At 40.4% G+C, this 23774-nt stretch overlaps 1 protein-coding gene across 3 annotated transcripts; it reads left to right on the top strand.

The window, feature by feature from the left end:
* The first annotated feature begins 3436 nt into the window (after nucleotides 1–3436).
* On the top strand, nucleotides 3437–22450 carry LOC132829911 (RNA-binding protein 38-like). Of its 3 annotated transcripts, none has more exons than XM_060847327.1 (5): nucleotides 3437–3499; nucleotides 3714–3874; nucleotides 15785–15908; nucleotides 18092–18143; nucleotides 21366–22450. In XM_060847327.1, exons 2-5 carry the CDS (start codon nucleotides 3716–3718, stop codon nucleotides 21619–21621), a joined length of 591 nt encoding a protein of 196 aa, XP_060703310.1. In that variant the 5' UTR covers nucleotides 3437–3499; nucleotides 3714–3715; the 3' UTR covers nucleotides 21622–22450. The 3 variants fall into 3 exon arrangements, with proteins under 3 accessions (XP_060703310.1, XP_060703309.1, XP_060703308.1); XM_060847326.1 differs by having other exon boundaries at nucleotides 3465–3529; XM_060847325.1 differs by having other exon boundaries at nucleotides 3467–3556.
* The last annotated feature ends 1324 nt before the right edge of the window (nucleotides 22451–23774 follow it).

Below are 23774 nucleotides of genomic sequence, written 5' to 3'. Positions count from 1 at the left end.
CTTCGACAAACATGTTCAGCACCATTCATGACTCCTCAGATACTGAAGCAGTCCATGTTTAAATGCAACAAAATCTGCAGAATTTTGAAACCTGAGCTGAAAATTGGCAAACCACATTCATGCCACGCATTGCCAGGCTATTATCATCACCAATAAGAGAAAATCTAACTACTGCCCCTTGACATTTAATGGTGTTACCATTACTGAAACACACACACTATCAACATCCTGAGGGTTAATATTAACCAGTAACTCAACTGGACTCACCACACAAACCAATTGGCTACAAGAGCAGGTCAGAGACTAGGAATACTGTGGCATGTAACTCACCTCCTGACTCCCCAAAGCCTGCCCATCATCTACAAGGAACAAGTCAGGAGTAAACTTGAATACATGCCTGGATGAGTAGAGCTCCAACAACACTCAAACAGCTTGACAACATCCAGGACAAGGCAGCTTGCTTAATTGGTACTACATCCACAAGCGACTACTCGCTCCATCCCAATGCTCAGTAGCAGCAGTGTGTACTATCTACAAGATGCACTGCAGAAATTCACCAAAGATCCTTAGACAGCACCTTCCGAACTCTCAATCATTTCATCTAGAAGGACAAGTGCATCAGATATGTGGGGACAGCACCACCTTCAAATTCCCCTCCAAGCCACTCACCATCCTGACTTGGAAATATATCATTGTTCCTTCACTGTTGCTGGATCAAAATCCTGGAATTCCCTCCTTAATTGCATTGTGGGTCAACCCACAGCAGCTGGAATGCAGCAGTTCAAGAAGGCAGTTCACCAACACCTCAAGGGCAACTAGGGACAGGCAATAAATGCTGGACAGCCACATCCCACAAATGAGTTTTTTAAAAAAAGTGTGTATGGACTGAAAGTACTTTTAAATGCTTGAGCATTCTCAATCGAGCTTATAAGAGACAGCACTTTGTATAGCTTTTGTCTACAGACCACTCATGACAGGAAGAGCAGTAATGAGAGTTGTTATTTTTGTACATCTCCCAGCCTTGAGTGGCAGTGCACTGCTATAGAAAAGCTGATGTATAGAATGCACCTTCCTCTGCAGAGACATTTAGCCTCATCACTGATTTAATGTTCTCACTGACAAGATGGGTGTTAATACGGACTGATGTGTGAAGGCCAGTCTCTGGCATGTTCCTTCTACCTCCAACATTGTCCACATTAAAATGCAATGTCTTAGCTGAAGTCTTCCAAATCACAGTTCAAAGATCCCTAATGTCTGATGTCATCTGCAGTGAAGGAGTCAGTTGCTTGTGAGAGATGAACAATACTTGGCCATTATAACTTATTTCATCCTTCAGCTGACTGAATAGGTTGCACATTTCTCACTTGCATAACTTAATCAGGTCCAACAGTGAAAATGATACCACAGCAGGCTTTGTAGCAGTGTATGTAAACACTTATTTATAAAGGTAAAAGGCTATTTACAATGAAACTTTACCCAGGCCATTTGTTTCCTCAATATGTTCTCCTCTTCCTCTACTTCCCACTATGTCTGGGTTGGAGGGAGTCTGCTTTGTGGTTAGCCTTGTTCACATGGAACACTAGCACAGTGTCCCATGGTGCCTTTCAGCCTCGGCATCCTGGGATTGCCTTGCCCAGAGGCAGGGCCACCCTCCTCAATTTGAACTTATGCAAACTTTGGCATTATGGTCGGGAGGAAGTGGAGGGAATGGGTGCCTCTGGTGTGTCCTGCCAGGAAACTTTGGAGAGAGGGGAGTCCTGTGTGTGGCTCCACCTCCAAGTGGCTGCCTTCTTGTACCATCATGTCTTCCTCTGAGGAAGGACATTTGGAACGAGGTCAATATTCCTTTTCCTGTTGTCATCTTGCCATCATTGCCATCTAGGGCTAGAGCAATGAAATGCAGGTTCCTGCACATATCTAACAATTAGCTGGAACTGGGTCTCCACGGCAGTCTACAATCTGCCTAAGGAGTGCCAGAAGTAAACATGCAGAAACAACACCATACTGATTACATTAATGGACACTTCCATTTTTCAAGTTAGCTTACTGTGTACCTTTTATAACATTCCTGCTGTTCCTGTGTCTATATGTACAGTTTGGTAAAGTCAATGAAGGCTGAGAGCAGGGATTCATCTTCTGCCTGTGGCTGAACTGAACCCTCGTCTCTGGCATTCCTCTGAATGTCAGAGTATATCAGAGAAAAATACCTGGGAATTTTTTCCTCAACCAGCTACAGAGATGTGTCAGTGATACACTCACCATATTGTCTCTCAACTCTGTTCTAGAAAGAATAAATCACAGAAATGAAATTCTCTAAATTTGTGGAAGATGCAGGTGAAGGCCTGGTGATGGTCAGATGTCCATCATCTAGAGGGTTCATTGGCTTCCTCCTTAGGAGTGAAGGTAGAGAAGAGGGTCTTTTATGGTAGTCTCCTTGGGTGGAGCTAGTGCTTGCATAAGGGAGGAGAGAAGCTTAGTTGTTGAAGAGGGATTAAAAATTTGTGCAAATTAAGAAGGAGTTAGTGCTGTTAAGCGAGAGTACACAGTATAATGCCATTTATTAGATTGGCAGCTATTTGAAATCTCCCCATCGTCACTTGAACAATCATACTGTTCTCTAGCAATCGAGAATTTTGTCCTTGTAGAGAATGAGAAACCTGATGTCTGCAACCTCTGCCATCTTGGACCAATATATCCTGGAATTAAATGTGATGATGCATGAGCAGGGAAGTGATGAGTTTGCCCCAGTGAATAAGGCACATCCACCAATGGTGGGGATCATGTGGGAATCAGAATCAGTGGAGTATTAGTTAATTTGCTGGTGAACACTGTAACTTACTATATCTTTTTTAAAATTGTGACTGCGAATAACTACAGTGCTCAGTTTTGAACTTCAACCCATGTTGAATTTGTTAACTTTTTAGTAAGGATAGTTAGTGCCTTTAGAGTTGAGATCAGTCGGGGCACCTATATTCTGACTGGTGCGCTGCCTTTGAAATACAGGAAATTTAAAACTGCGAAGTAACAAAAAAATTAAAAGAATGAGTTTTAAATTATTTTAGTTGTCAATCTCTAGTGTAAAAACTAAGCGTTTTCTTTCCACCAGACGGCGACAACAATCTTCCACTGCCCTACCCTCTATCCACATGTGCATAAAGAAAGCTACTTGTGATGAGAATCTTGTCCCACAGTTATCAATTATACAGTATATTAGCCCGATCGATAGTCTGTGTTTAGAATAGAAGAGCTGCATGGCGCAGTCACCTTAATGCTCTTCAGGCCTTAGCAATTGATTGCTATTCAAGGAAGTACGACGGTACAGATGATTGACGACTTCAGTAGCCAATAGGAAATAAAACCAGTCACTAAGGCGGATCCAGGCGCCGACTAAGCCAATGGGTTGTCGAGCGGGGTGTAACTTCGAGTCCCGTGAGGATACATTGTGAGTTACAAAGAAACAAAAGCAACGGAGGCAACGAGTGCGCGGTGAGACAAAGAGGTGAATTCCGCAGCAGACACGCGTGTAGCGGTCAGTGAGCAACCATTTGTTCTCAAAGTGTGTTCATTTCGTACTCTCTTCATCTAGGCATTAATGAGTTTAATAACTGCTAAATTATATATTCGGGCTTCTTGTCCTTTGTAAATGTAACTGATTTATTGTAAGAGTTGTATGTTTTGTGTATCTGTTTCTCCAATCCCACCCCCCAACCCAGCTATGAATAAGGACAGAGTATTTCGGAAGCTCTTCGTGGGTGGGTTACCTTACCATAGTAACGAAATATCACTCAGACGATATTTTCAGCGATTCGGAGAAATTGAAGAAGCGGCGGTGATAACGGACAGGTTAACTGGACGATCTCGAGGTTATGGTTTTGTGAGTATCTGACTTACTAACCACGCCGAATAGGACCACTGGACTGTTCTCATATGTTTGCGGGGTTGGGGAGGAATTGTTGAACTATTTGGTGAGACATTAACCTCGAAACTAGCTGCAAAGGCAAGTTATTGGGTCACAACTCCTTTTAGACTCCAGGGTTGTCCAAAAGCAATTGCTGATTATTCACAGGTGTGACAAGGGTGGTACTATTTAGCCAAATTCGCTAATCTTATTAGAAAGCTCTTTACATTTATGTTCGTGATCCTGCCTTAACATATTTACTTAATAAACATCCACCATCAACATGAAGTAACCAAGGAAGTTGCAACCGTCAACACTGTTTGGGTTGTGCCATTTTACCAAGTGTATTATATTGGCCAGGGATAATCCCCATTATTTCTTGTCTGGAGATGTAAGTATCCATCTAAGTTTGCAAACTGGCATATTTCAATATACTGGAAGATATATTAGTCTAAAAATTCCTTGTAGTTTTTATATGGATTACGAATGGTTGAAGCTAATCAAAATTAACTTTAGATATCAAACAGTGGGATGAATGAGTTGTTTTTGATAGTTTGAATGACATCTGACAACATGAGGAACACTCCCTAATTTGTACAGTGTAGGTCTCCTTACTTGAAGAATGTTAAATTTGGAAGCTGTCCAGAAGGCTGACTGTCCTGCTATCTGGAATGGGTGGGTTGCCCTTTCAAGAAAGATTGGAAAAGGCTCGGCTCATCTGCTACAATTTGGTATATAGATGACATGATTGAAATGTGCAAGATCCTGGGGAGAAAAATGAACAAGGAACTTTCTCGGAAACATTTTGAAAAATCTCAGCAGGTCTGGTGGCATCAGTGAAGAGAAAAATAGTGAATGTTTTGAGACTAGTGACCATTACAGGTCCAAAACAATGACTGCTTTATCTCCACATGCTGCCAGACTTGCTGAAATTTTCTGAAATTATTCTGGGGCAACTTGACAGGGAGGCTATGGAAAAGATCTTGCCTCTTATTAGAATATTCAAATCCTGGGTTGCTGTTTCTTTTTAAATTGCCCATCTTCAAAAGATGAAGAAAAACCTCCTCAATATTGAGTGTTTTTGGAAATGTTTCTAAAAGTGGTGGAGTTTTGAAATTTTAAAGATGATACTTGTTAAGCAAAGGATGAAAAGTTATTGGGAGTGGGCAAGAATGTAGAATAACCACATCTGACTCAAACTTCTTAAATGGCAGCACAAGGCTGGAGCAAAGCTCCTAATTCCTATCTATTTCCAAAGCTGTGCTAATTAATATATTTAGTGCTCGCTAGTTCACCTGAACACTGAAAGTCCTCTGGAAACTGAAATAACACTTGTCCCTCAAAGGAAAGCAAGGATGAGGTGCTAATGAACATGAAATATTTACAACGATTGTAAATTGTCTAGCTTTAATTTGAAATTATATTGTAACATTCACCCACATACAGGTGACATTCCTATTGTGGCAAGTTTAATGTAAGGCTTTTGTTCCTCCCTCTGTAATGTGATGGCCAACACACATGGTGCAGCCACTGGCCCTTTTGTTTTTAACATTTTCTTCTTGCCACATCGTGACTTTTATGATAGTTACATTTGATCCTTTACATTCTAGTATTGTTCATGAATTTGAACTAATGTTTATTTCTGTAGGAAACAGAAGTTTTATATATAAATTCACCTGTAGGACAAATCAAGTCTTGACTCCAAATCAAGTTATTATATTTGTGCATATTTCAAGTACAGCCTTGCTGAAGTGTTATGCACATTGGAGCTGCATGGAACAATTCTAGTAATGTGAAAATAAATTTTGAGCTTTAAAAGCCAGCTTACTTGAAAACAAACATCACCAGGAAAAGCTCACTTTGGCCCAGCTGAAAGTGGTTCCCACTGGTCTGGTACAAGCTTGAGCAATTTTTTTTTTGTCTCCATATTTATATTAATGCTTCAATTTTTTTTTTGTAATCTGGCCAGATTCAGACCATTTCTAAACTATTTAGGTACTGAGTAAATACAACATAATTCTAACTGCAGTAGAGTGTTCCCACTAAAGAACTGGTTTTATTTTTCCACTGGAAACTGAAATAACACTTGTCCCTCTTTTAGAAATGAAGCTTTAGGACCAGCACTGCTCACGTTACTTCTGATTCATTCCTGTGAAAGGTTCTTGTTTTAAGAGGCATTCGCAACCTACCCATATGGTTGACATATAGTTCCTTCACCCCTCTTCTCCACTTCATTTCATTCTGTTCATTTCTTAAAAGAAGGTTCCCTTGCCACCATATCACTTATACTTTCTTTTAAATTAACTGTGGCTTTGGTCTTTCATTCGTCACAATGTTTAATTGTTTTGTCTGATTTTTATCAAGAGGCAGATTTGGGAAAACTAGGTTTAAAAACAATGACTGCAGATGCTGGAAACCAGATTCTGGATTAGTGGTGCTGGAAGAGCACAGCAGTTCAGGCAGCATCCGAGGAGCAGTAAAATCGCCATTTCGGGCAAAAGCCCTTCATCAGGAATAAAGGCAGAGAGATAAGCTAGAGGAAGGTGGGGGTGGGGAGAAAGTAGCAGAGAGTACAATAGATGAGTGGGGGAGGGGATGACGGTGATAGGTCAGGGAGGAGAGGGTGGAGTGGATAGGTGGAAAAGAAGATAGGCAGGCACGTAGGACAAGTCATGGGGACAGTGCTGAGCTGGAAGTTTGGAACTAGGGTGAGGTGGGGGAAGGGGAAATGAGGAAACTGTTGAAGTCCACATTGATGCCCTGGGGTTGAAGTGTTCCGAGGCGAACGATGAGGCGTTCTTCCTCCAGGTGTCTGGTGGTGAGGGAAACATTCATTCCATTAAATATCTGGACGATCTAAAGTGTTTTTTTTCCTTGCCATAAACTCTGTTCTCAGCATTCTAGTCCATCCCTCTACCTGACACTGAACTCGGAGTCAAGGTTAGAGTGGTGCTGGAAAAGCTCAACAGGTCAGACAGCATCTGAGGAGCAGGAAAATTGATGGTTTGGGCAAAAACCCTTCATCAGGAATGAGGATGGGAGTCGTGGGGGGGGTGGAAGAGACAAATGGAAGAAGGATGGGGCTAGGGAAAAGGTAGCTTGATGCAATAGGTGGATGGAGGTGGGGTGAAGGTGATGGGGTGGAGCGGATAGGTGAGAAGGAAGATTGACAGTTGGGACAGGTCATGAGGATTGTGCTGAGCTAGAAGTTTGGCACTGGGATAAAAGGGGAGGGGGGGGTTAGAAGTCAGGAAACCTCACTATGAAACAACCCACCCTCCCCTCCTGGCACCTTCCCCTGCCACTGCAGGAATTGCAAAACCTGCGCCCACACCACGCATCCCGCATCCCCCTCACCTCCATCCAAGGTCTCAAAGGAGCCTTCCACATCAAAGTTTCACCTGCACTTCCCCACATGTTAGTTATCGTATCTGTTGCTCCCAATGTGGTCTCCTCTACATTGGGGAGACGGGACACCTATTTGCAGAGCGCCACAGAAAACATCTCTAGGATACGTTCACCAATTAATCCCACCACCCTGTGGCTGAACATTTTAACCTCCCCCCTCCCACTCTGCTAAGGACATGCAGATCCTGGGCCTCCTCCATCGCCACTCCCTCATGACTTGACGCCTGGAGGAAGAACACCTCCTCTTCCACGTCGGGACCCTTTGACCCTGTGGCATCAATGTGGATTTCACCAGTTTCCTCACTTCTCCTTCTTTCCTCTTTTCCCCCCCCCCCCCTCTCCTCACCCAAGTTCCAACCTTCCAGCTCGGTACCATCGTCATGACCTGGCCCACCTGCCAATCTTCCTCTCTGACCTATCATCTTTCACCCCCACCTCCATCCACCTATTGCACTGTCAGCTACCTTTTCCCTCTCCTCACCCCTCCCATTTATCTCTCCACCCCAGAGGCTCCCATCCTCATTTGTAATGAAGGGCTTTTGCTGAAATATCTATTTTCCTGCTCCTCGGATGCTGCCAGACCTGCTGTGCACCATTCGAATCTTGAGTCTAATCTCTACCATCTGCAGTACCCTGTTGCGCAGAACTGTGAACTTGGGCCAGACTGTTTACAACCTTGTTATCTGATTCAATCCTGAATTGAACTTAAAAGAATTTGATCATTTTCCATAACCCAAGATACTAATTTTCACTTCCACAACATTTCCTGCCTGTGCCTTTGTTAACACTAGATTTGACTATTGGAATGTTCTGTTAATTGGTCTCTACTGCGTGCCTTGTGTACACTTGACCTCATTCCAAAACTATGCTGCTCAGTCCTCATTGGCCTTCACTCCTGTGTGTGGTTTTACATTTGCTCCTATCCTACTTTTAGTCTTTTTAAAAATTTGCATCCTTGTTTCCAAATCTCTTGTGGCCTTGCCCATCCCTGTCTCTGTAATTTTTCATCAGCACAACTACCCACCAAACTTTCTGCATTCTTTATCAATGATTTCTATTCTGTCCTTTCCCTTTCAGCGGCAGAGCCTTCATTTGCATTGGTTCTAAGTTCTGGAATTTCTTCCCCTTTACTTTTTAAGCTGCTATTTAAACCTACCTGTATGTCCAAATTCAAAGTGTGGTGCTCAAAACTGAATATCCCAATTTAACTGAGTGCTAGTCTGTTTTATAAAGGTTCATCATTTTTTAAAAAACTTTTTTATTCGTCTACTAACAAAAGGTAAGGTTTACATCGTGTTTTGTTAACTCTTTTCCCCATCTGCCCTGCCACCCATTTGAAGACTTGTATATGGATTTCCCAAGGTGTCTCTGTTCTTGTAAACTTTTTCATCTTTAAAAAGTAAGATTCAGTTTGTGCCTCTTGTCACTTCTTTTGCCTAGCAAAATGTATCACTTCATACTCCTCTGTCAAATTTCATCTGCTTTTGCTCATTTCACCAAGTTCCTCCGGAGGTTCGTTCTATCATCCATCTAGCATTTGTTTGAGTTTCATGTCATCTGCAAATTTTGAAATTTTTCTGCATTCACATTACTATTGATCCTTTCATTCCATGGGCTTCAATTTTAACTGAATTATTGGGTGGTTCTTTGTCAAATATTATTTTCAGAAGGATTGGTATGCTTCTAATCATGAATGGGGGCAAATGTTAGCAGGTAAAGGTTTGGCTGGAAGATGAAGCCTTCAAAAATGAGATATCGAGAGTCCAGAGGCAGTATATTCATGTTAGGGTAAAAGGCAAGGCTGGTAGGTGCAGGGAATGCTGGATGATGAGAAATTGAGGTTTGGTTAAGAAAAAGAAGGAAGCATATGTAAGGTGTAAACAAGATATATTCTAAGGATTCATTCGATCTAAAGGCAGTAAGAGTATACGTTAGAGAAATCAGGAGGGCAAAAAGGAGACATGATAGCTTTGGCAAATAGTTAAGGAGAATCCAAAGGGTTTTTGCAAATAAACTGAAGACTAAAGGGTAACTCGCAAGAGAATAGAGCCCCTCAGATCAACAAGGCAGCTTATGTGTGGAACCGCAGGAGATGGAGAGATGTAAATGAATATTTTGCATCAGTGTTTACTGTGGAGAAGGACATGGAAGTTATAGAATGTGGGGAAATAGATGGTGACATCTTGAAAAATGTCCATATTACAGAAGAGGGGCTCCTGGATATCTTAATGTATAAAGGTGGATGAATCTTGTATAAGACTCTGGTGTGGCCTCATCTGGAGTATTGTGTGCAGTTTTGGTCACCATACTATAGGAAGGATGTGGAGGCATTAGAACGAGTGCAGAGGAGGTTTACCAGGATGTTGCCTGGCATGGTAGGAAGATCGTATGAGGAAAGGCTGAGGCACTTGGGGCTGTTCTCATTGGAGAAAAGAAGGTTTAGGGGAGACTTGATAGAGGTGCACAAGATGATCAGGGGTTTAGATAGGGTTGACAGTGAGAATCTTTTTACCGCTAATGGAGTCAGCTGTTACTAGGGGACACAGCTTTAAATTAAGGGGTGGTAGGTATAGGACAGATGTTAGGGGTAGATTTTTTACTCAGTGGGTTGAGAGTTCATGGAATGCCCTGCCAGTAGCAGTGGTGGACTCTCCCTCTTTATGGTCATTTAAGCGGGCATTGGATAAGCATATGGAGGTTATTGGGCTAGTGTAGGTTAGGTAGGCTTTGGTCGGCGCAACATCGAGGGCTGAAGGGCCTGTACTGCGCTGTATTTTTCTATGTTCTATAAATCCCCAGACCTGATCAGGTGTACCTTTTTTAGTACTCTGTGGGAAGCTAGAGAAGTGATTGCTGGGCTGCTTGCTGAGAGATTTGTATCATCAATAGTCACAGGTGAGGTGCTGGAAGACTGGAGTTTGGCTAACATAATGCCACTGTTTACAAAGGTAGTAAGTAAAAGCCAGGGAACTATAGACCAGTGAGCCTGACATCAATGTTTAAGTTGTTGGAGGGGATCCTGGGGGGCAGGATTTACATGTATTTGGACAGGCAAGAATTGATTAGAGTTAGTCAACATGGCTTTTTTGCATGGGAAATTGTTTGTTTTTGTTTCTTCTTCAAAGAGGATTGAGGGTAGAGTGGTGGACATGATCTATATGGACTTCAAAAAGGTGTTTGGCCTGGTTAGCAAGGTAAGCTCACATGGAATACAGGGAGAATTAGCCATTTGGATACAGAACTGGCTTGAAGGGAGAAGATGGTGTTAGTGGAAGGTTGCTTTTCAGACTGGAGGCCTGTGACCAGTGGTGTGCCACAAATATCAAAGCTGGATCCACTACTTTTCCCCATTCATATAAATGATTTAGATGGGAACATAGGAAGGAAGTATAGTTAGTAAGTTTGCAGATGACACCAAAATTGGAGGTGTAGTGGACAATGAAGAAGGTTACCTCCAGAATACAACAGGATTTTGGTTAGATGGCCAAGGAGTGGCAGATGGAATTTTAATCTAAATAAATGTGAGGCTCTGCATTTTGGAAAGGTAAATCAGGGCAGGACTTACCATTCAGTGTATAAGGTCCTGGGGAGTGCTGCTGAACAAAGAGACTTGAAGTGCAGGTTCATAGTTCCTTGAAAGTGGAGTCTCTGGTCAATAGGATAGTGAAGAAGTGTGGTTTCCTTTATTGGTCAGAGCATTGAGTATAAGAGTTGGGAGGTCATGTTGTGGTTGTACAGAATATTGGTTAGGCCAATTTTGGAATCTTATGTGCAACTCTGGTCTCCTTCCTATCAAAAGGATGTTGTAACACTTGAAAGGGTTCAAAAAAGATTTATAAGGATGTTGCCAGGGTTGGAGGTACAAGGAGAGGGTGAATAGGGTGGGGGTCTGTTTTCCCTGGAGTTTTGGAAGCTGAGGGGTGACTTTTGTAGAGCTTTATAAAGCATGATGGGTATGGTTAGGGTATGTAGACAAGGTCTTTTCTCTAAGGTGGGGGAATCTAGGATGAGGGGAAAAACTTTAAAAGGGACCTAAGGGGTAACTTTTTCTCACAGGGTGGTGCATTTATGGAATAAACTGCCAGCGGAAGTGGTGGAGTCTATGGGTATGTGACTAGGAAGGATTTTGAGGGATATGGGACTAGATTCATTTAGGACATCTGCTCAGCATGAGTGAGTTGGACTGAAGGGTCTGTTTCCATGCTGCAGAATGTTTGACTGTATGAAATGGTACATCACTCCCATGATCTGGCAAAATGTACTGAACAGTTTATCAAGGATACAAACCTAATAACTAAACTGTCAAAATAAATCATTTTTGAAGTTTGAAGCAACTATTACAGCTGCTCATGGGAAAACAATGTAGCAATATTTGATTGGCATCCACACTGCTTTACTGCAGGTGGTGATCTATCATTAGTTTCGTGAGTAACCTTCACATAAATAAAATAGCCAGTCAGTGATCCAGTAGCTTAGTTATTGCACAGTCCTTCAAGATGATTGTACTGTAGTTTTGAGTCCTGGTGATTTGACTTTTGTCATTGTAACAATGTTTTTAGAAAATCTAGTGGTTGGAACAACTTACTTCTACCACACGTTCTGCTTATTAGCCTGCATGGGTGTTTTGCTGGCGGGGGAAGAAAATGGAGTTAAATGGTTCTTCATTAGAACTTTTCAAGTCAAGACTCAAATGTTAACTTTCTCCTCATAGAAGCTGCCAGATTTTCTGTTTCGCTAGCAATTTTTTTCAGATATCTAGTATCTGAGTTCTTTGATTAATATTCACATAATTGCCCTTGTATTATAAAAGGAATTGTGGATTATTTCAACAGAAGTTTGACTGACAAAATTCAACTATACATTGCATTAAAAATGTATTTTAATTTCCCATTAAATTCTTTACATTTATCTCTAAATTTGTGTTCGCTCTTCTTTTCAAATAGTGGGAATACTAATTATTTGATATTTGTAAAGGAAGTCCTTTCTACTTGAGTCTGTTTTCTCAGAAGTGGAGCCACTGATCTTTAATGAATATATAGCGTGCCTTGTCCATTGTCCAAACGTTCACACTATACACCAACTACAAGACGAACAAACCTTGGGTTACTTGAGCTTATTCTGTGTTTCATGTCTTCGAGGGGATTGAGAATTACAGAGCAAATACACCATTGCTTATTAACCTGCTGCCAAGGTCCCATCACTTCAATTAGTATAATATTGTTGGCGACATTCTTCCAAAAGATTGAATCTAACTTGGAATGCAACTCGTCTGTGAGTGTATCTATCTGTCTTTTATTTCCTTCTGCAGTCCAAACACCTGAAATAAACTGTGATCAACTAAATTTCATATTGTTCCCTTGATTTTTTTTTCAGCTAACTGCAGATTTACTCCTCCATGGATTAGGAAATGAGAATTATTTTAAATTGCTACTCACGTTTATATTTTTGTTTTTAAAACTAAAAACTTTTCACTTGTGTAGAAATGGAAGAGTAAGGCAGATCAAGTGATAGGAAGTGTGGAGCACAAGTACTTTCAACTGTGAAATCTGAAGGATAATTGTCCAGGCAGCTAGTTGGTATGTGGCATTATTGGATAGAGTGCAGATCTCATACAAAGATTGTGAAAATCTTCAATGAACAACTTAATAGTTTGCAACATTTCAGTTAAGATTTTAATGTCTGTGTGGTACTGAACAAACATTTGAAGTGAAGTAGGGCAGAAGTTGGGTGGCACAGTGGTTAGCACTGCTGCCTCACAGCGCCAGAGACCCGGGTTCAATTTCCGCCTTAGGCGACTGACTGTGTGGAGTTTGCATGTTCTCTGTGTCTGCGTGGGTTTCCTCCCACAGTCCAAAGATGCGCGGGTCAGGTGAATTGGCCATGCTAAATTGCCCGTAGTGTTAGGTAAGGGGCAAATGTAGGGGTATGGGTGGGTTTCGCTTCGGTGGGTCAGTGTGGACTTGTTGGGCTGAAGGGCCTGTTTCCACTCTATAAGTAATCTAATCTAAGAATTAGAGGAGAGCACTGAGCAGAATTGGGTTCTGGATACACCAACATGAAGCTGACAGGAAGAGTCGCGGGACCTGAAACGTTAACTTAGATTTCTCTTCACAGGTGCTTCCAGACCTGCCAAGCTTTTTCAGCAACTTTCGGTTTTTGTTTCTGATTTACAGCAGCTGCAGGTTTTTGGGTTTTTTAAACCCATCATGACTACTGGCTTAAAAACATGTTTCTGTGCAGTAAACCTCCAGGGGTTGGAAAATCTTTGAGCTGTGCTATTGATCATTCTTGAAGCTTGCAATTGGTCTGTGCTGCTTTTGTGAGGGAAACTAACCCAAATTCCTTACTCTTGTTGTTACTTGAGGATTCTTTCCCTGGGTCACTTGCGTGTGTTTGTATTGAAATCTGCAATTCAATAAATCTGACTACTTAATGGACTAGCAGAAATTTTGTCCAAATAAATGGTGTGAGGACTGAAACCACTGTTTTTAGTCTAATTCCAAACTGATACCATTTCTTGCTGGCAATTGTCTAGTACTAAACTAAACTAGTTTGGAACCTGTGAACTTCTAACCAAATGTTTACAGTTTTGCCAAGGCAGTCTGTGTTTTCACCAATTTTAACTCTAACCTTTTGATAAATGTCTTGGCTTACCTGCTGAAACTATCATTCCATATCTTTCTTTCTTTATTACTTTTTCGTCTTGATTATTCCAATGCACTCCTGGATGTTTCATATTTTGCCCTCTGGAAACTAGGTAATTCAAATGCCGAGCAGCCTGTATTTTGGATCAAAGTCCTGATCCTCCTGTTTAAACTTCTGCTAATTTGACTTGTATAGGCTCCTGCTCAAGCATCACCCTTATTTTTTAAATTCCCCAAAGGACTTGCACCTCCTTTCTTTCAGCCCCAAGAACACTTGACACCTGCCCTCTAATTCTGGCTTCTTTGAACATTTGATGATCATGCTGTTTGGTGGCTCTGCCTTCAGGTACCTAGACTGAGATTTCCCCTCTACACACTTCTTGCTTTCCATGTTTTCAGAAAATCCTTGTAAATCTTATCACTTTGAAATAAATCTTTCTTGATCTAACCTAATATTTCCTAATGTGACTCAATTATTTTGTTTTGTATTAACTTAGCACTTTTAGTGCTAATATAAAGTTCTAAGTAAATTTAATCAACTTGGAGTGCCCATAATGAATGGTACGTAGGTGCACACTCCAGGTTTGAACTTCGGAATAGGAGTAAGCCATATATGGACATTGAAAAACTCAATGAAATCAGGGCTGATGTGTGGCCTAACTCCAGAAACCTGCCTTAAGCCCATATCTTTTAAAACTTTTGCTGAACAAGAATTTATCTACTGATTTAAAATTAATAATTGTTTCTGCATTCTCACATTTGTGAAAGTGTTCAAACACTTTTAGTCACCATATGAAATATTCAATGACAACTGTTCATTGAACTCTTGTCTGCAAACATACAAATTACTAACAGGCCCCTGCAGCATAGCTAGTCTGCTCTGTCATTAAAGATGATTGTGCTGATTTGACTCCTTATTTTTAAATTATCTGCAAGTTCTAGTCTTCCCACAAGGAGTAGCGTAGCCTCAGCGTCCACACGAAGTCCCCTCAAAATTTTGATTGAACAGGACTATCTGTCATTCATCTAAACTTCAGTGTATACAGAGCCTGTTTGATCAATTTTCCCTAGAGTTCATTCCTTGAGCCTATGTATTAGTTAAGTGAACCTTCTCTGAACTCTTATGTCGTTTTATATTCTTAAATCAAACCAAAATGGTACACCATACTTTAGGTTATGGCTGCATATGACTGTAGCAATGCATCCTTACATTTGTGTTGTTTGGCTTTTGATAATCACTATTCATGTGGAGGTAGTTGAGGAATGTAACCAAAGGTAAGAGTACTGCTTTTCTATGTGTCGCTGTGGATATGGTATCCCACAGCATCACTGGGATTGAGGCCATGCCAGAGTTTGGACTTTACTAAATTTTGGATTATCTGTTAGCCAACGCTTGAACCTACAGAAGATTCATTTGGTTTGTGTTCAAGTCACACATTTTCCAAACTGATAAACATACAGCACCTGCCTGGCTTTTGAAACCACTTTCCACTGAACTGATTACTCCATATCTCTGCCTACTCCAATGACCTTTCAGCTCCTTAAGAATTTTCAGTGAAGGGTCCAATCCATTACTGCCATGAACAAGTTTGATTATTAAAAAGCACATTCAGCAGACAGTTTATTTATATTCCCTAAGTAAATTATGCCCCTGTACTCAGAAGGTGGGCTTGAAAGTCAAGGTTTTTGGACATGTGCATTTGGAATACTGTGCCTATACCAGCAAATGGCTGTTACAAGTTTTTTTTTGGTCTTGTCAAAATTAATCTCTAAATTGTAAAGTCCTGTTCCTTTTTGGCATTACTTTTCTTAATAAGCTTGTTTTAAATTACAGGTCACCATGGCAGATTGGGCTGCAGCAGACAGGGCGTGTAAAGATCCTAATCCTATCATTGATGGAAGAAAAACTAACGTGAACCTTGCCTTTCTTGGGGCCAAACCCCGCATAGTACATTCAGGTAAGTCTTGGGGATTGGGGCATCAAATATTTAACAAAAAAAAAGGATTTGACTTGTTCTAGATCTGGAATTTCAGACTTGTTAAATCAACTTCTTAAAAATGTGGAAGTAGGAAAAAAGTTATCTCGAACACTCGTTTCAAATACGAGACTAATTGATCACTTTGAAGCACCTTGTCCTACAATAAAGGAACTATGTAAATACAAGTTGATTTTCCATGCATTTCTCACTGGTCTCAGCATGGCTGTTGTGTTTATTGTAACCTAATGTCCTGCAAGGAAGTAAATAGTCTAAATCCTTGACATCCATCTGAGTAACTCCCATTGAGAAAAGCTCTGATTTCAGGTAGCTTCAAAGATTAGCAGTGCTTTTGCTTTTGTATTCTATTTGCTAAGTCTAGATGGATGTGAAGAGATGCAAGAAATTCCAGTTTACCATTTAATCATGAAGTTTGCTAAAATGGCTTATTATAAAAGGTACCTTTTCCATAAGGTTGGACTGTGTTGGGCAATAGCAGATTAAAAGATCTTGGAAGAAACTGTAAATACATACAGCTGGTACAATAACTTTGAATTTTTTTTTAATTTTTAAAGAAGTGGTGTTTCTCAAACTGAGGATGGTAAGCAACCTGATTACACATCTCTGCTGTACTGAGCCACAGTTGTTGAGGATACTGGAACTAGTCATAGAATCATAGATACATACAAAAGGGAAGACCCTTCAGTCCAACTCGTCCATGCCAACCAGATATCCCAACCCAATCTAATCCCACTTGCCAGCACCCGGCCCATATCCCTCAACCTTTCCTATTCATAAACCCTCTAGATGCCTTTTTGAATGTTACAATTTGTACTAGCCTCCACCACATCCTCTGGTGTGAAAAAGTTGCCCCTTGGATCTCGTTTATATCTTTTCCCCCACCTTCTAGTCTTCTAGTTCCGGACTCCTTTCTCTCCTTCACCCCCCCCCCCCCCCCCCCACCCCCTTTCCAGGGAAAAGACTTTGTCTATTTGTCCAATCCATACCCCTCATGATTTTATAAACCTCTAAAACGTCACCTCTCAGCCTCTGACACTCCAGGGAAAACTGTCCCAGTCTATTCAACCTCTCCCTATAGCTCAAATCTTCCAACCCTGACAACATCCTTGTAAATCTTTTCTGATCCCTTCCAAGTTTCATAACATCCTTTTGATAGAAAGGACACCAGAATTGCATGTAATATTCCTAATGTTGCCTAATCAATGTCCTGTACAGCCTCAACATGACCTCCCAACTCCTATACTCGATACTCAAGCTGAAGCAAATATAACAGTTAAGGTGCATTTGATGTCTATGATCTCTCTCTTTTTACTTAGCTGTATATGACCTGCTCTCAAACACTGTCCTATCTTTTAAGACTGTCACAGTTGTTGATCCTTTAGGATATATGTCTTAAATACAGCCTGTTTATCCCTTGTGAAACATTCTTGTCTAAATTTACCAATCAAGTTTTGTTCAGTTCTTAGGTAATACACAGTATAGTTTCTGATGGGAAGAAACATGTGGAGTCAAATTTCCAGTACTTGAAGACATTAAGAATATGGATGTTTGATGTGGGCTGTGTTGCTGCAGACCGTATCGATTTTCCTAACAAAAGGAATTATACCAATGGAAGTTGACTCGGGGGTAAAAATATTTTGGCAACCTTTTACGTGAAGGTTCTGCATTTCCTTAGACCTTCCCAGTTCTTTACATTCTATCTGGGTTAACTTAGTTATACTGAATTCCACAAGATGTGCTCCATTATTTTATAGGTAATGATGTTCTATGCAATCTGCAGCAATTCAGTACCTCAATCAAGTACCTATTTATTAGGATGTGTGGGCATAATATTAACAAGTGATCTGAGCATGGTGTTTGAAGGCTTCAGTCCTTTATTCCTAATTTGCAACTTGGGGACACTGGATCTTCATGAGCTTCTATATTTCAGTCTTTGACATGCTAGCTAAGTTAAAATATTTTATGTTTGTACTGTTTTGAGTTTCAGCCCAAGAAAGCTCAATCTTTGCAAATGCTCTTAATACTGTTAGGTAAATGTAAGCCACCTCTAATGCTGATTTGTTTTTTTTTTTTGTTTTCTCTCTTTCCTCTTCTCCTCTCCTCTCCTCTCCTCTTCCCCCACCCCCCCAAATCTTAAATGCCAGGGGGTATGGGCCTGCAACAAGTGCATTCAACTCTAATGCAGAGACCATATGGGTAAGATGGCATATTATGCTTATTTCAAATTTGGATCTTGATGCCACCATGTTTGATATGAGAAGTGATTCTTTCATTGCTGTAAAATTCTGGCATAATTTGAGAAGATTTGAACATTAGTGTCCATTAGAGAAAGGTATCCGTAACATCGTACACGTGTATTTATGGCAGCTGAATGGAAGTTGGGAGAACTTGGTATTTTCCAAGTTCATAAATGTAAATCAGTGGTGATGCTTTGAACGTTTTGGTGAATAACCTTGCCTACACTGATTTTTAGGGAGATACATGGTAAAGGTTAGATTCCCTGCTTTTTCCTTATTTATTTCCTTTCATTACCCACTGCTTTCTGCTTTACCTCTGAAGGCGTGACACCTAATGGAGTGCAGTTCCAACCGTTCTAATCTTTCACCCAAGTGTATGTGTGCACATAAGCATGGGCAGCATCTTAACATTTTGCAGGAGTGAGTGGCAACCTAAATCTCTCCTGTCAAGTCTAGGGCCAAATCACAAACCTTTGCTACCAAGGGGCAGAAGTGGGCAGTCATCTTGAATCCAAGACTTTTTCATCTGTGTTGCATGTTCTTATTAGTCAGTTGAGGAAATCTGATTTGGTCTCTCATTAACATGGAGTGTCTCTACAATCCCCTCAGCTGGTGATACAGCCCCAATCTAACTTACAGATGATGGTGTCCCATGTTTTTGTTGCCATTATTGTTTGAGGTGGATGCAGTCATGGGTTTGGAAGGTGCAGTTAAGGAGTCTTGATGAATTTCTGCAGTGTATCTTGTAGGTGGTACAGAGTGCTACAGAGCATTGGTGGAGGGAATGAATGTTTGTGGACCTCGTGCTGATTTGAAGCTGTTTTGTCCTGGATGGTGTCAAGCATGTTGAGTGCTGTTGGAGTTGTACTCATCCAAACAAGTGAGAAGCATTCTGTCACACTTGGCTTGTCTTGTAGATATTGGTCAGGCTTTGGGCAGTCAGGAGGTGAGCAACTTGCTGCAAGATTCCTAACAACTAGGTGGCTCTTATCGCCACATCATTTATATGGCTAGTCCAGTTTAGTTCTGGTTAAAAATCAACCCCCCCCCCCCGCCACTATAAACTATCCAGATCTTGGTTTGCATGGGGACTGTCTTTTTAAAGTTTGCAGATGTTCCAAAACTTGGCTTGCATTGAAAATTGTAAAGTGGACAGTATCAGACTTCAAAAAGACATTTGTAAGTTGGTGGATTGGATAAAAATTCAAACAAAGTTCAATGTGGAGAAATATACAGTGTACAAAGAAGAGACTTTTTAAAGTAAGGGGTGCTGTCCTGAAGTCTATAGGAGCAGAAGCCTGAGTGTAGATGTGCACAAATCACTAAAAGTGGCAGGGCTGGTACAGAAGTAAAACATCCTGTTTTAAGTTTATTTAGTAGAAGCATAGAGTGCAAGAGCAAGGTGATCATGCTGAACCTTTACAAGACTCAACTGAAGTAGCGTGCCGTGCTGCAGGAAGAATGTAAACCTGTTGGAGAGATTGCAGAAGAGATTTATAAGAATGTTTCCAGTGAGGATAAATGGAAGAAGTGGACTGTTTTACTTCTGGGAAGGGAGATTTGATTTTTTTTTGTGATTTTTGAGAAGAAATAAAGTGAAAAAAGAGATGGCCAGTCAGTAAAGTTTGCAAGATCCTACCCAGAAGTGTGCTGGACGTAACTTTGATTTGAGGCATTCAAGAGGGCATTGATGACTTCTATTTAAGTCCTGTAGAGGGTTACTCTGTTTGAGATCAGGTGCTAAATGGCTGCTTCTATACTGTAACAATTTTTTGTAATTCTCTAAATCTGTAATCTTTCCTATCAGTGACTCTAATTCAGTACCTCGGTTGATCACTGTTGACATAATCTTGACCCTTTTAGTGTCAGCATTCCATAGTTGAAACAAACTATTTGGAGTTACGGTAATCCACTAGCAACTGACCTTCCCTCCCGAATCTTGCTCCTTCCTTTCCATTGCAGTTCATTCCTGCATTTGTAGAGTGTTGGCAAAAGGAGAAGTACAAGTGTCTTGCATATTTGGGTTTAGCTGACTTTTTTCTTTTACTTCCTGCCAGAGATCTTGTGTTGCAAGGAAAGTAATGCAGTGTGTTTTGGATCTTGTACTTTATAATTTGGTTACTCCAGGTATCTATAAATGCAGAAAATTCTGAAATAACAGGAGTCCACTGAGATTCTTCAGGTTAACATTACAATTTTTATATTGATTCAATCTCAGATTTATGAATAGGAGGCAGGTGCCGTTCAGCTATGGAGAGAGAATATGATGGTCTTATTGATTCAGTTGGCTTTTCTTGTTTCTAAATGTTCTGGTGTTAATTGATCTATGGTAAATGATGTGTGGTCTCGATTTTGCTTTTAATTTTGATTCTTGAGATTTGATACTCGTGCTGCAGAAAGAAAAAAAAATCTTTGCTCATATTGCTTTTTTTGACCTAAGCAATGCTGGTTGAAACGGAGCAACATGTTGGGAAGAATTCTGCTAATGCAGAATGTTAACTGCCTGCTGATAATTGGGCCTATTCTTTGCACATCTTTTTATAAGCCAAAGGTGGGGTACAGTAACATTCAATTGGTGAAGACAGAATATCCTGCACTAAAGTATAGAGAATCAGAGGTTGTTTGAAATGGTCATCTGAATTTCCATACAAGGAATCAGTGTGCGTAAGGCACTTCCTGAAAGTAGGACTGCACTGAATGCAGTCACGCTGAGTCTTTTAAGATAATTGACTTTAAACTAACCAGCAACTGAGAAGTGTGGCAACTGCTTAGTGTTTTAATGGTGTTGAAGGATAAATATTGGCCAGGACTCCAGAAGAACTCCTTCTTAAAATGGAATTTCTTGTGCCCACATTAGGCAGATGGATCCTCTGTTTAATCACTGATCTTGAAAGAAAATGCTCTTGACAATGCAGCACACTGTCCAGTATTGGACAGTGAAGACTGAATACACAATCCTGCAGTTGAGTTTGAGGTAATTACTTTGAGTCTGCAACCTGAAATTGTCCACACAGGCCATTCACAAGTTAGCCCTTTTTTTAAATTAACACACTTCAAAGACATTAAAGGGTCCAGCACACTTAAATGAATCTGTCAAGCAATACAAAACATTATTGTTGCACACATTAGGAGATAATCAGTGCTAAAAGATTAACCTTAATTTTTCTGCCCTTTTTTCCAGTGTTGCACCATACTTGATCCCACAGACCATCCTTCAACCTGGCCTTGTCCTGCCCTCCACCTCGTACCTGGATTCCAATGTTGCATTGTATACACAATATCCTACTTACGAACATTATTACCCAGCCTCCCCTCAGTACCCCAGTCTTGGCTACGCCTACACGATGCAGCTTCCATTACAAACTGGAATTCCAAGCTTGAGCCAATGCCAGCATGAGCCAACAACATTACACACAGCTGGACTTCAGAGACGATAGCCAGTGTCAATGAAAGCAGGCATGAGGCTGAGATTTTGAGTGCTGACTCGGAGGAAATTCTAGTACTGCTGAGTTTGTCAACTGTACCATTTGGATCTACTACCATTGTATTCGTATTAAGAATACCTTTTAATTTTACAGTAAAATACAAACCAAAATTGAGAAAAATGCAAATTCTGGCATTTGTACCTCCTAAGTATTTTTTTTGTTCCCCATTTCCCCCTTCCAAGATTCCTGCAAGTTATAATGCTTGAGTACTTCTGATTTTTAACTTTCCCTCCCACCTTGAAGGGAAAAGTCAGTATGCAAGTATTTTGTATTTGGAAATGTGAATTTATTATTAATCTGATTCATTCAAAAAATGGCAAAGCAGGGGTGGATTGAGGCTGACCAGTCACTGCAAGATTACGATCTGCTCAAGCCAGCTCAACACTTACCTCCACTGAATCAGTCACTGACAACCGCGAAGATATAATTTCTACTACTGTATCTGGCTATCATCTAGAACATTTATGGAAATCTTTAATTGCTTACATACAGATCAAGACTTCTATAAAGGAATTGTTGCATTGCAATTCCATGCTCAGCTCAGGATTTTTTTAATATAAATGTAACTTTATACTTTTTGATCCTATATGGAAGTAGTACACTTGGGGATTCTTTTGCTTGAATCAGCTATGCATCTATTCCAGACCACTTGTACTTGGGGAAACAATGCTTAAGTAATTTATGAAATTGTGTAATCTGTTCATAGTGTTTATTGTGAGTACTTATACTTGCAAGTACTTACACTATGAATTGCAGAAATTAACCTATTTGAATGCTGAAAGTGTTCCTTCTTTTCTCTGTAAACATTAAATTAAATGAATATTTATAAACAAAATAACTGTCACTTTCATATTTGATGCTAAAGATGTGCAAAATGTATACACTTTTTCATTTCCTGACCTTTTTTTGTAGCTGCAAATTTGAAGTGCATGAAGTTAAGAAATTTTATTTAACACCTAATTTAAGGGACATTTAGAACCTGCTTTGGCATGAACACAATTTGCATCAATCTGTTTTCTGCTTGCATCTTTAAGTTTGTTTTCAGTTTTTGAACCAATTGTATGGAAGATGTCAAGAAAATGATATCTACGAGCAGCTGAAAAACGAATACTTTGTTCTTGTATTGTGTGTCGTAGTGGTGTGTTGCAATCGGATCCCTGGCTGACAATTGTACCAAGCAATATTTATGTCTACAGTGAAACAAAATTTTTTTTATATAATAAATTTAGGTGAACCACAAATCAGCAGAAGAATGCAATCTGAATTAGCTGATCTTAGCTAGTCTTCACCCAAAGTGTCTTGCCAGTATTCATGTATCATGATGGACCTTTTTTAGATGGAGATTTGGGGAGGAAGGTGGATGGAGGTGAGAGCATACTTGGGAAACTAAGGATGTCTTGCCCTTGTCTGATCTTGATTTATGTTCCTGCTTTAGCTAATCCCACTAAGAGGTGGATTCTCAGCCTCCCCACCCCACATAATAAAATCTATAGAGTATGAAAATTATATCTCATGCCTAAAATTCCAGAACATTTTAAGGTAAAGTATGAAGTTGCCATAGTCCTAAGGTACCAAAACCTGTGCACTTATTGGAGAGATGCTTGGTGGGGATTTAACCTGAGGATCACTGTGCCTCCGGCAAGGGTAGAGTTTGAGAAGATGGCTCTTTCATGGTAATCTTAGCTGGCTTGGGAATTGAACTCCAGCATTGCAAACTAACAGCAGAGTGCCACGACCGGCCCAGTCAACTGAGCCTACCACTTCCTTCATTATACATAGTATGATGCGCAGTAGATACTCCTTCACAATCCCATTAACCTGGCTTTGCACTTAAGACCCACTTTTCAAAGTCCTGCAATGAGATTTCATTCATTTTTCCAATAACTGTGTGCACCCTCAATTATCCTTTATTCTGTAACTGGGTGGTTGGTTTTCTCCAGTTTCTCAAGAGCATGAGAAGTGGTAGATCATACAACTCATGAACTATGCTATTCAGTTTGGTCATGCCTAATCTTAATTCAGCTGCACTTCTCTCATGTAGTCCCATATCCATGTTGATGTAAACTATGCCTGTTCCAGCCTTTGTATTCAATGGAGCATTCACA

The sequence above is a fragment of the Hemiscyllium ocellatum genome, chromosome 30, assembly GCF_020745735.1.
Source record: "Hemiscyllium ocellatum isolate sHemOce1 chromosome 30, sHemOce1.pat.X.cur, whole genome shotgun sequence".
Lineage (NCBI taxonomy): Eukaryota > Metazoa > Chordata > Chondrichthyes > Orectolobiformes > Hemiscylliidae > Hemiscyllium > Hemiscyllium ocellatum.
The sequence above is the reverse complement of the archived record's forward strand: the minus strand, read 5'-3'. Positions and strand labels throughout refer to the sequence as shown.